The following is a 12,149-nucleotide window of genomic DNA, read 5'->3' as shown; positions in this document are numbered from 1 at the left end:
AGTATGAACGCTGGCTTAACAGAATTTTACCGTGAAGGGAATTAAACTGTCAGAACATCTCCACACTTGTATGCTATGGCACTAAGTTCTTGAGTTTAGCATGAAATAATAGAAAATCACTTTAGAACAAAAAAAACCCAAAGCGTCTCGTTTGCGGTAATTGCATTGTTTATGTATTGCCAAATTAATAGAAAAGAGAGATGATTAGCAATCAAACTAGAAGTGTCCCAAGATACCCTCTTTTGTACTAATGTGGGAATGGGCCAGAATTTGACATAATTTTTGCATTTCATATCAGCTATAACAAAATCCGTAAATCTATTCAGGGTCCATCTCTTCGTTTCTAGAGGAGCAGAGCAGGTTTGATCTGTGTGCATGGGTGTGCATGCTTGTATTTTCACATTTTGTGGTATAAGGTAGTTAAATTAGCTAAAGTTAACTATTAACTATTAGTTAAATAGTTTCCGTTACAACTGTGTATTTACTCTTTTTAAGGGTCATTTCAGTTCTCGCTAATGTTACTGGAAGATGTTATTTGAATTCAATGGTTTAATTTTTTCTTACCATAGTAGATTCTGTCTATGCACCTAGTGTGTTCAAAAATTACGTAGTTAGTGGCTTCAGATTGCACCTGTTTTGAGTAAATTAGTTTGGGTTATAAAAAAGCTAGCAGGAGCCCCTACAGAACCTGTCAGCTCCACTCAGGGCTGGTGAATGTTCACCCTCATGCTTGTTTACAAGTAGCACTCATAGCAATAGACACTCGGATGACAAGTGGAACTTGAGAAACTCTAATGATAGAAGTATGGGGACTCGGCAGTGATTTATGAATCCTCTGTGGAACTCCTGTGGTAAAAAATAAGGTGTTAAGTGGTTTATTTTAGATAACGCAGAGTATTCCTTAGGATTATAATAATGGTGATAAGATCTCCAACTCAGTTTCTTTTCTAAATTTCTGTCTGATACCAATTTATGACCTCTGCTAATTGCATTTTTTTTTATAAATCTGGTGAGCTCTAGTGTAATTTCAGTTGTAGTTTTCTTCTGTATGTGATACAACATCATATAAAAAATTAATCTGTTTAATTTCAGAGTATTTGATATAAAAGATACAAAATATTAGAACTAGAAAATTGATTGCAGAGAAATATCTCTCCCCTCTGTCCCCTCTCCCCCATTTTGTGGCATTTTGGAGGTTTTTTTGTTTGTGGGTTTGGTTTTTTTAAGAGTATCATTAAAAGTACTTTATAATAGGGAAATGTTCCCTGAGCTCCCAGTCTGCACATTCCAGCTTCATTCCTCAGTTCCTCTGCTTATTATTTTTCCTGTACAAGGCTTCAACTCTTTTTTCCTGTCCTCCCTTCTCAATGGTTATTATCCTACCTTATGTATTTTTCCTCACGTATTTATTTACTGTTTTCCCATGTTGCTGATTTTTTTTTGCTTTTGCTTTTTCCACAGTTCTCTGTAAGTAACTGCACAAGTCAATTAGCTTGTAATTATTATGAGAAGCAAATTAGGGATGGAACAACAATAATAAAGGGATTTCTGTGTGGGTGTCCGAAAATCATAAAGCAGCACCTATACACTCGAGTGTGTGTCTCATTTCGCCTTTTAGTATTACCAAGAGTAAAATAAAACTAGTTCTTGTTTGTTTTCACTCCTTCAGGAGCAAACCCCTGCCTAAACCAGTCTGAATAAAAATAGTGAGTTCTTCTTGTCACAGTTGTAGCCACTGCCACCTGAAAATTATTATGACTTGCTCAATCTTTTGAATCTCTTTATGTTACTAGCTAAAGGATTGTCAACTTTTCAACCAAAAATACCAACACTTCAAGGACAGTGGTACAATCTGACTTCTAAACTAGGTATCTCTTTTAAAAGCGTGGGATAACTGTGATAAAAGAAGCCATGTTCTCTGTTTTGTGGCTTACCCTACTCTTTTTTTTTTGTTTACAAAGAAATTATTCCTCCATTGCAGGTGATAAGATATGGATGATTTTTCCACTTCCTAAACAATGATTGTTTTTCACTTCCACGTATAGCTGGTTAATGGATTATAAAGCCAGAAGTGACAGCTATGGCTATGTAGAGCAATTTTTAGACTGCAGACTTTCCTGAATTAATTCCTATTTGAACTTGAATGTATTACTATTTTTCTTTTTAGGAACAATTTTTAAAATTTTCAAATCATGGGGAATCCATTGCCAATTATGATTAATTAAGCAGTAAAGAAACTGGCATCAGAATAAATTTTGCTGCTTGCTTCAATTCTGAATTTGTCTCACTTGCTCTTCACCCTTGCATCTTACAATTTTGACTACTGGATGTAACTACTTCTTCTAAAATTTCTCTTTCCCATGGAAAGGTACAGGAAACATTCATTTTTCAGCCTTCTCTGATCTCAGCCCTAATTCTTCCCTTATTAGACATGGTAGTCCAGTAACTATTCTCATAGCCCATCTGGAAGTCCCTCCAGTTTATCAGCTGTGGATACTAGCACTGCACTGGGTGTCCAGGAGCTATCGCCCCTGTGCCAAACACCACCATTTTATGTTACCACTTGGCTTACATTCAGCATTCTTGTTCATACATCTAATTAGACCCTTTGACTAAGCAGCACAACCCAACTCCTGTTCACTTAATTGTTCACTATAAATCTCCCTTCAGAAGTTGCTTTGTCTGAGAAGAAAAAATCCCCTATCCTATTTATATGACTGGAGGTCTGACAGCCTATTTTCCACAGCCAAAGATCAGTCAAACACCACAGAAAGGTCTATATCTGAGGATGTGACTTAAGATAACAACTCAAAGCAACTCTCTTGGGTTTTTTTCCTGACCAGCGTTGACTGCAATGGTCAGAGGCTTGGCACTCTGTACCCACTCCTGCTCTTGTAGACCAACGACAAATAACTTCCTACTGGGGCAAGACCAAGAGGTCAAAAGAGCACATATGAATACCATCTTGCTTGCAGCAAGTGGGTCTGATAATCAGATCACCTGTGCCTTTAAATGTACAATATTTTGGGCATTTCTTCAAGTGACATAATATATGTTTCGATGACTGAGAAAACACTCAGACATCTATGAATTGATTTTGAGGTGGATGGGAATATTGCCATAGAGCAATTAGCCCAATGTTGTTACTTTAATTTGGACATGGCTTATTTTCTTTTCATTACATCCATCATGTTCTAAAATAGAGGACATTTTCATCTACTGTTGCAAATGCTTTTTTTATATGCTTTCTCCATTTCTAACTTTATTTCAAAGTGCACAAACAAGAATTCCCTGTGAGTCTGCTGCAACCAGATTTCTTTCCAGTTTTCCTGTGCTCCTATTTTGGGTCTGTCATTTTGAATAAACCACCTGCAAGACCAACAGTGTCATTGGGGGTGAATCAGTCCGCAGGGGGCAGTGCCAGGCTGAATGACTTCACCCTCACCCAAAATTCTAGTTAACTCCAGTTTCCTTGATGCTTGCCCCCTGATAGATGTGAGGAAAGAGCTGTGCACTTTTTTCTTTAATTCTATACGTGGTATTACCAAACCTCCATTTATCATCATTGACCAGTGAGATTCGCAATGTTGAACAACTCAGACAATTTTTCTGTAAAGCTCCTTCTGTTGGCTAGGATTTATTGGGTGCTTATTTAAAAACACTAATCATTTTCTCTCTGAGAGCAGCAAGTACAACCTGCTTTCTCTAGAACAATTATTTACAACATAGAAGATCTAGAAAATGTTTTCCATCATTTTTATATATAACACTGTGCCAGCATCAAATCCTCCAATACAACAATGTTCACGTGAAACTAGGATAAGCTTTCCAGAAAATTCATCATTATGGCAGTCATCATTTATTTAAAAAAAAAAAACAAAACCAAAAAAACCCAAACAATATATGCGGAGGTACATGACTTCTACTAGTCCTTTCTTTACTAAATCATGATAACAGAGCAAAGCAAAACTATCTGAAACTCAACTAAAAGGAAACCTTGGAGACTTCAGAGATCTGTTCTTGTTCCTGCTTTAATCCTTGGGGGTGTGTTCTCCTGAACCAGGTAGGAGCATAACAGCATGTGGTGTAACTACACTGTGTGGGTGTGGTAAATTCACATCCTCCCAAATGATGCTGTATTACCTTTTCCTCCCACAGAAACACCATTATTGAACTGACTGAGGAGAGAGAAGGTAGAAGAAGCTTCTCGTATTTTCCTTCATCACAGGGAGATAAATTTTGGAAGCAGGACCACCCAGAGAAGTGATGTGGAGATTGCTGCCCCGCAGCTTCCACACGTATGTTGGGCAGGGGAAGGACTTTACTAGATTCTTACCAAGCATAGCCCCCAAATGTACTTCACAAAGGTTTGTGAAACCTTTCTTTGCTCAGAGATTTAGGCTGGTTTCTTAAACACATGTGATTCGCTTGCCCTCTGAGGTCCTCCCTCATCTTTTCCTGCCCCAACAAAACAGAGATAGCGAAGTACAAAAACCCCGTTAGTGCTCATTGAGGGAAACATTGTAGAGCAAGTTCAGGCCTCAAACCCCACTGACCTCACAGGGAAGAGATACTTTGCTTCTTCCTGCATCACTGGTAAAGATTGTATCAATTCAGATAACAATACAGTTAATGTGTCTTGTGTATTGCAAATGCTTTCAGTGGCATGTTTAATAAAATTATATTTCTATAAAACATAGGCCTTGACTATAATTAAACTGAGCCATCCATAAATATACCAGTAGATAATTTAGTTGCAAAGAGCTGTGTTTTGAAGCAAGTAGGGATTTGTTTTCAGTAGTAGACATGTTCTGCTAAAAATACGAGTTTTACTGGTGTTTGTTCTTTGCGATTAGGGTTGGTTGAGTACCTTTTATGTTTTATTCAAGCCTCCAATAATATTCAAAGGATTTCATTTTAAAATGTTTAGCAATTCAATGAAGTACAGAACTCACATGGTTACTTAGTTTCTTTCAAAAACACTTTCTCTGTGAAAGCTACCTTGCCTTCCTGTGGCTCAAGGTATTACAATTCTCATTTTGTGAGGGGAAAACTAAGTCTATGTGCAAGCTTCAAATAGTTGGTTTTGTTTGGGTGACAATATAGGCTTTTATTACAAAGCCCAGATTTTTCAGAGTACTGAAGCACAGCTGGTGTTCTTTGAATGGGGGAAGTTGATGTTTCAAATTCTTGGAACCTTCAGAACATTTTGAGATTGATCATGTGTTTTTTCATGGTAAACTGGATTATTCAGAGGAATGCTGCAAATAAGAAAGCAAGCCTGTCATCTCTCCAAGTGTGGTGTGACCGACACAGTAACGATCAGACACAACCTGATTACAATTTACTGGGTTTTATGTGTACACATACCTACAAACATCATATTATATGATATGTCTTCCCTAGCATATCTAATGAAACACGTACATTTTTTGCTGAGAAGCAACAGAAGAAAAGCATATCCCCACACTTCCTCAGAGACAGACCAGTGCAGAAGAATTCACAGAGATCAATACTCTTTTCTCATCCACAAGAAAATTCCAAAGCTGCTCTTTGTGCATGGATAATAAATTGCCCAACAGTAGCCCAATAGCTTCATTTAAGACCTGTTCTTCCACAAGCCTCAGTTTTGACACAAGTTAAGATGTAATCCTTCTAATAGGTAAACACAAACATATTTCTGCTTTATAAATAAAAAAATAATGCTTTGCATTTTGATTAACACTGAATGGCAGAAGAACTCCTCAAGAATAGATAAATGTCTGCCCAGACAGATGGACAACTGTGCTGTATCACAGGATGAACTTCTGAGTGGTCCTCAGGGTCAGAGCCAGAAACTCCATTTCAAGAACCAGTGAGAAAACTCCATGTATTGATAATTATAGTGGGCTCATCTATCATGAAATGAACTCTAGGGCTGAGCTAAGCATAAAGCTAAATATTAAGACCTTAAAGATTTAAATCAGGACTAATACCAATTAAGATTTGAGCACTCGGACAGGTGTTGAGAGTTAAGCTTGTTGGCAATGGTTGCCTCTCTCTAGTATACTCTGGCCTCCCACAAGCTTCCATTTTCTTTTGTTCACACAGACACACTTTGCAGAATCATTCTTTGTCTCTTTGATGTTCCTTCCCTATTTTTGAACTACTTCTGACATCTGCCACTCTAAATAGTTATTCTTGGGCTGATATGTGCCTCTGAGTTTACCTTGAGGTGCTGATGGAAAATGCCATTAAGAAAGCAAATTTCATTACCAGTGACAGACCAGCTTAAGTAATATAGATAATACATAATTCATCATAAGGCATAATGAAAAGAGTGATACTGATTTTGCAATGGTGGGTATTAGACAAGCAATTCAGTATCTCTCTGAAATTAACTCATTAAGTATCACGCTATATTCCGAGACAGATATTTGGAAAACAACTTCATCTTTATAAATGTTAGCTTCTGCAGCAAAGTTCCTTGTAGGGTTTGAACTTCTCTCTCCAAGGCTTTTCCCTGACTATTACTTTTACCATGAGACAGGCAGATATTGGCAAGACATCTGAAAAGGTGCTCAACAGTCTTGGACTTGGAAGAAAGAGCCCACTGAAGTTCATGAGCTTGCAATCGCTAATGTAATGCTTTTCGCCCTGGGGTTCATTCTGCATCTTAAAACATACTACACGGAAGATACGGAATGATTGAAAATAGTGACTCTTCTACAGGGGGGCATGCACTGAATGACAGCCATCTGATGCAACCATTATTTGCTTGCTCCTGTAACTTGAGGTTACAGTATTCCCTTTTTCCATAGTAATGTACCTGGCCTCAATTCAAAAAATAAGAAAAAATCCAGAGCAACAGTAAGAAAATGTCCAATTTTTTTCCAAAGAAAGCCTCAATAAGTGATGATCCAAATGAATTAATCTTGATAAATATGATAAGAAAAAACACAAACCCACTGTCACCTGGCCAGAAAAAGAACCTATCAGACAGAGCTGAAAAAAAAACTTGGGAGAATCAGTATCCGAATTCAGGCAAAAGACAGAATAAATGAAAAAAGTTTTAAAAGGTAGGAAATTAATTATTTGCCATTTTAAAGGAGCCTTGCTGTCCTGATTTTATTAGTTTATCACTGAGCCAATACACTTTCTGCTAGTGCGAGAGCAAGGAAAGCTTTCTTTTCTATATAATAGGGGACTTTCAAAATACTTTATTTTTTCCTAAGAATTTTGCTCAACTACTTGAAGAAATTGTACACACATACATATCACAAAAATTGGTTTCAGACAGTTCAGAAGTTGCTGAAAATTTTTCACTTGAAAATTAAATAGTTATTTATGCTAATCTCTGAAAAGAAGTGACAATAAAGTAATCACATTTCTGGTCTCTACACTGTCATTTTTTTCAACCATTCAATGGTTGAAAAAGTAATATGCATTACTAGTTTTACTTTCTGCTTTGAAACTTCATTCTCTGAGAGCAAGTAAATTTTACTGTAGCTTCTGTTCCTGACAAACTATTAAAAATAGGTTAAATGGTTTAGAAAATTAGTTTAGTTTTCAGTCAAAATGATTCATACCTAAAGCAATGGACAGCACACAGAAAAATAGAAAGGTTCTTACCAAGAAGGCTTGAGGTGAGAAGTCATATTACACATTGATCAGCCAAGTAGTATGCAGTGCCTGATTGCGAACCTTTTTTTTTTTTTTTAATAGTTTGATGCAGACAGAGATGAAGAAGAAGTGTTCTTTGACATAAGTTCAGCAGTTGACAATAAACTATTTGCAAACAAAGAGGCTGCAGCAGGTGAGTTAATGCAAGATTTAAAGAACCACATTTTTTATACTGCATTTGACATTGGAGGGATGCCTTTTTCATATTCCTTAAGTATGGATGTATGTACTGTAGCAAAGTCTTGACCGACCTCAAACATTTGCACAACCAAGGGCAAAAAAATCTCTTTACATTTGGAAACTTCATACAACCCACCTAGCATCTTGTTTATCTACAAGCTCTCCTTAAAATACTATGGATAGTCCACTAAACAACTATATCATTAATACAAAAACTTTATAAGTTGATCGATTCCAGTTGTCAGCTATCTGTTTCAGTGAGATGATACCTCAGTGTTCACCAGAAAACCAGTCCTATGAGATTAATGATCATACTTCCTCCCTAATAATTGGTACGAATTCTGAAACTGCGTGTGAATATAAGTCAGGCTTTTGGGGGTTTTATTTATTTATATATTTATTATTTGTGCTTACTGAGGCTTGAATGTCTTAAAAGAAAAAGCCTTTGAGGGACAAAGGACTGCAAAAGAATTGAAGCTAAAAATCAAAGCACTGAAAATCCATAACATCTGTCAGAAATATTTTGCTTGAGGGGAACAAGAAAATGTTCCTTGGTAACTTCACAACTTTTTCTTTTTACAAATGGCATCCCCGACTGCCTTCCAAGTAGACCATGAGGGTTATATAGGTAGATGATGTCATAAATGTCTTGTGAAACAGCACACAAAAAGAAAAAGAAAATTCTAAGTGAAATATTTTCCTGTAAAATTTACTACCTTTATTACAACAAAGATACGTATAGTAGAGAAAATCACGTATCTGATCCCTCCTCTGTTTAAGGGAAAACACATCTGCCATAAAAGGCAGACAGGGTAGCTTCAGTTACTCGTAATCGTGACCAGTCACCTGGGGGCTGCCAAGGAAGGAGGAATTGATGAAGCACAATGAAATCTAGTAGTAGGAATACATCTATTACCTCTTTTTGACAAAGAGGGGATTACTTTTTTCTACTAGCAAGACATTTGCAAAGAGCAGTGCTTCAGACAGAAAGATTAGGTCATATTTTGAAGATTTGAAAGGGGGGTCCAAGCTAACTAGCCTACAAAACCCACCCGTAAGGCTATTTTTGATAATGTTCAAAATGAGATAAAGATGAATTATCAAGATGAGGGTAGGGGGGACAATGACTTGGGGGAGGTTGAGAATGATAAAGTGCATTAGCTAAAAAAACAGGTTTCTAATGGTCAGCTTCGAGATAAGATGCACACAAGAATAAAGACTACTAGCTTTCTCCATTAAGTGGCACACTTACCTCTTTTGTGCTTAGCCTTATTCCTAGAGGCAAGAGATTGATTCCAAACCTAAAATGGCATTCCCACTGTATAGCTGTGTATTGACAATTACCTGTGGATTCCCTAATTAAATAAGCTAAGTACTGAATAGCAAGAAGAAGAAAGAAATGGCATAAAGGTGCTAGCTCTGACAAATAGATTGACAAAATTGCACAAATTGGTTGTGATTCTCGATGAGTTCCAGTCAGTTCCTTGAAAGTCTGATCTACATAATAAATTCCTCACCAAAATAATTGGAGAGCTATGAGCTTTATCAGAAGCCATGCCACAATCATCTAATTGGTGCCTAACCGGAGCACCAATAACAGTAAGGAGATTCGAAGTAGGATTTCTAGAGATCCTATGAGACTAGGTATTTAATTTCTAGAGGTCACAATTCCAGCATTGCCTTGATCTCACTTTTTGTCTTTTGATCTTATTAGTGATATTGCAATATATTTTGGTTCCTGGTGGCTAATGTAAATACAGTCTTTCTAATATTTTCATGCCTCCACATCAATGTAATTCATATATCATACCTGTAAAATCCAGTTTTAATCAACTGTGTAACAATATATGCTGAAAGAAAACAACTGAATATTTTTATAGATTAAAATACAATTTTCTCATTGTTGCCTTCTATGATATATTAGAATTGTTGCTAAGAGCAACATCCTGTCATGAAACTCAACAGTGTAAGGTTGCAATAAAATTTGTATTAAAAGCACCTTACTGAGAGCAAAATTAAAGTGTAATCATTCTAATGCTAATCAGTCCTTCAGTAAATTATTTCTGTTATATTCCACTTGAAATTTATCTTTTAAGCATTTGTCTTGCCCAAGTGCTTATATGCAACATGTATTGAGTTATTGGACTGTGCTTCAGAGCATGTTCCATAACATAAAAAGACATTTTGGTTTTATTGAACTTAAACATGCTATTAAGAGACGCAACATGTTTCACAGGATAGTCTTGGATTACTTTTATGACAGTCAGTGTTGAACGGTGCAAATAGTGTAGTTGTTAAAATATGAGTATGGGCTATTTGAGCCAATGAACCATATTGAATAGAATTGCTACCAGGATTTGAAATAAATAACGGATTTAAGCAAGGATTGGAAATACATTAGCTGATTTGCCAAACTGCAAATGGTCGAAGGAGCAGACTTAATTAACTCACAATGATGGGGTATAGCTACCTTGTAATGGGAAGTTAAATCAACTGCAGATAAATTTAGTCAGATCAGTACAATTTAGTTTCATTGTATAAATGAATTTAGTGAACTGTGAAAAAGCAATGCTTGACATTTGCATTCATGAAAACTTAAGGATGAACAGACTTTCAGAGAAAGTGACATGCACCCAGGCTCAGAACACCCAGTGTTTTATAGGACCAGAGACGTTTAGGGCCATGATGCCCCTGGGTTCTGGGGTGCATTTCTGTGGTAGGAATCACACACCTACCGGTAACAGCCATACTCTCTCAGCTTTCCATAACCAATCCAGTGCAATTCAGCTTAGGAGCAACAAACAATACGTAAAATACAGCATAAAATTTAAAAGTACAGTGTCATGGTGAAGGAAGCGACTGAGCACAGCCCCACACCCCTCCGGGGGCAGGGGAGTCATTCTCCCTGACTCTCAGACCGGGCAGGGGTAGCTCCTGTCAGCACACCCTTTGTACAACTGCAGCCACCCATTAATTCAGTTTGTCCCTCAGTGCTGTGCCACTGGATTCTCTTGGGTTCCTAGCAAGACAGATCTTTATGAATGATGCCTTCAGTGTCAAGCCTAGCAAAAAAAGGGAATGCATTCTAGCTGATGTGCTGTTTCTTTTTTTCAGCAGCCTGGAGAGCTGATTATTCAGTTAATGGGGATTTAATAAAAACTTCCAACTGATTTATTTTTTAATTGTTCAGTACTGTACCTAATAAAATCCTCTGTTTTTTCTCTAAGGAAAACACAGGGCACGTGAAAATGACCACATTTCCCTTACCTCAACTTTATGCATGCACTGAAATTGAGGAAGCATATTTTTAAGTCGTAAGAGTATCTTTTTCAGATCAGGTGCTTGCAAGCTATTTCTCCATGGCAGTAGAGCTTTCATGCATTTTTCTTAATTTTTTTTTTCAACTATTAAGTTTCCCCTTTTGAAATTGATACAGTTACTCAAATCGTTTTCAATAGGTTCATACAAGCACACGAAGGCTCTAAGTTAACCAAGAGCTGAGATTATCTGGTGGAATGGGGCATCCCTTCAAAAGGAATTAGGACAATTCAGTCTGTAAGACTTTCCTCTTAATGGTAAACAAGTGTTAATTTTTTTTATAGCCTAGTTCTCAATGTACCAACTTATCAAAGGAAAAACAATGCAACTCAGAAAAGGCAATGAAACTTACTTATGATCAGCTGTTTTGTTGTCAGAGCACGAGATGTGCAGCCTGCAGACTCATTGAAAGCAGCAGGGCATGTTTGCTTCCAAAAGCTTTAACCAATCCCTCTCTTTTCCTTAGGCCAACATTTTGTATGTCTCCTTTGATAGCTGAACATTGCCACAAGTTTTACGTAAAATGTTGCTGATTGAAATTTGGGCTTAGAAAACCTGAGCTGAGTTTTGAATTATTCACTCTTTCTAACACACTCCCCTTGGCTTTGGCCTCGTCAGTAGCTTTGCCTACCACCAGGATTACTGACTCCCAGTACCTTGCAAAGTGGCTATCTGGTGTGCTGCTGCTGCCATGCATACTAGCGATTAGTTAGTGAGCCTGTTGTCCTCCCCTGGAAGCCCTGTTTTAGCAAGATGTAGTCCAAACTCAGCAAAATATGCTCCCTCCAACAACAAACTGAGCTGGGGGATAGCAAACTACACTCATGCTTATTCATACTGCACCAGGGATAACACAAGTACTGTTATATGTCCCCTCATTACTTTATCTTGTCCTGGGAATAGTAATTTTCTTCAATTCATTTCTGGTAGGTTTGCCTTTAGTCAATTTGAGAAGGGTAGAGAAGTCTGTATACTGTTCAGTGATAGAT

At 37.2% G+C, this 12,149-nt stretch overlaps 1 protein-coding gene across 1 annotated transcript in view; it reads left to right on the top strand.

Moving 5' to 3' along the window:
- Nucleotides 1-12,149, top strand: part of AK5 (adenylate kinase 5) — a 94,314-nt gene that overhangs the window by 39,569 nt on the left and 42,596 nt on the right. The window contains exon 6 of the mRNA XM_009577000.1: nucleotides 7,705-7,795. Coding sequence (XP_009575295.1) covers nucleotides 7,705-7,795 — 91 coding nt within the window. The remainder of the gene's footprint in view (nucleotides 1-7,704; nucleotides 7,796-12,149) is intronic.

Source organism: Fulmarus glacialis, unplaced genomic scaffold, assembly GCF_000690835.1.
Source record: "Fulmarus glacialis isolate BGI_N327 unplaced genomic scaffold, ASM69083v1 scaffold10794, whole genome shotgun sequence".
NCBI classification, from domain to species: domain Eukaryota; kingdom Metazoa; phylum Chordata; class Aves; order Procellariiformes; family Procellariidae; genus Fulmarus; species Fulmarus glacialis.
This window is presented reverse-complemented; position numbering and strand designations above follow the sequence as displayed.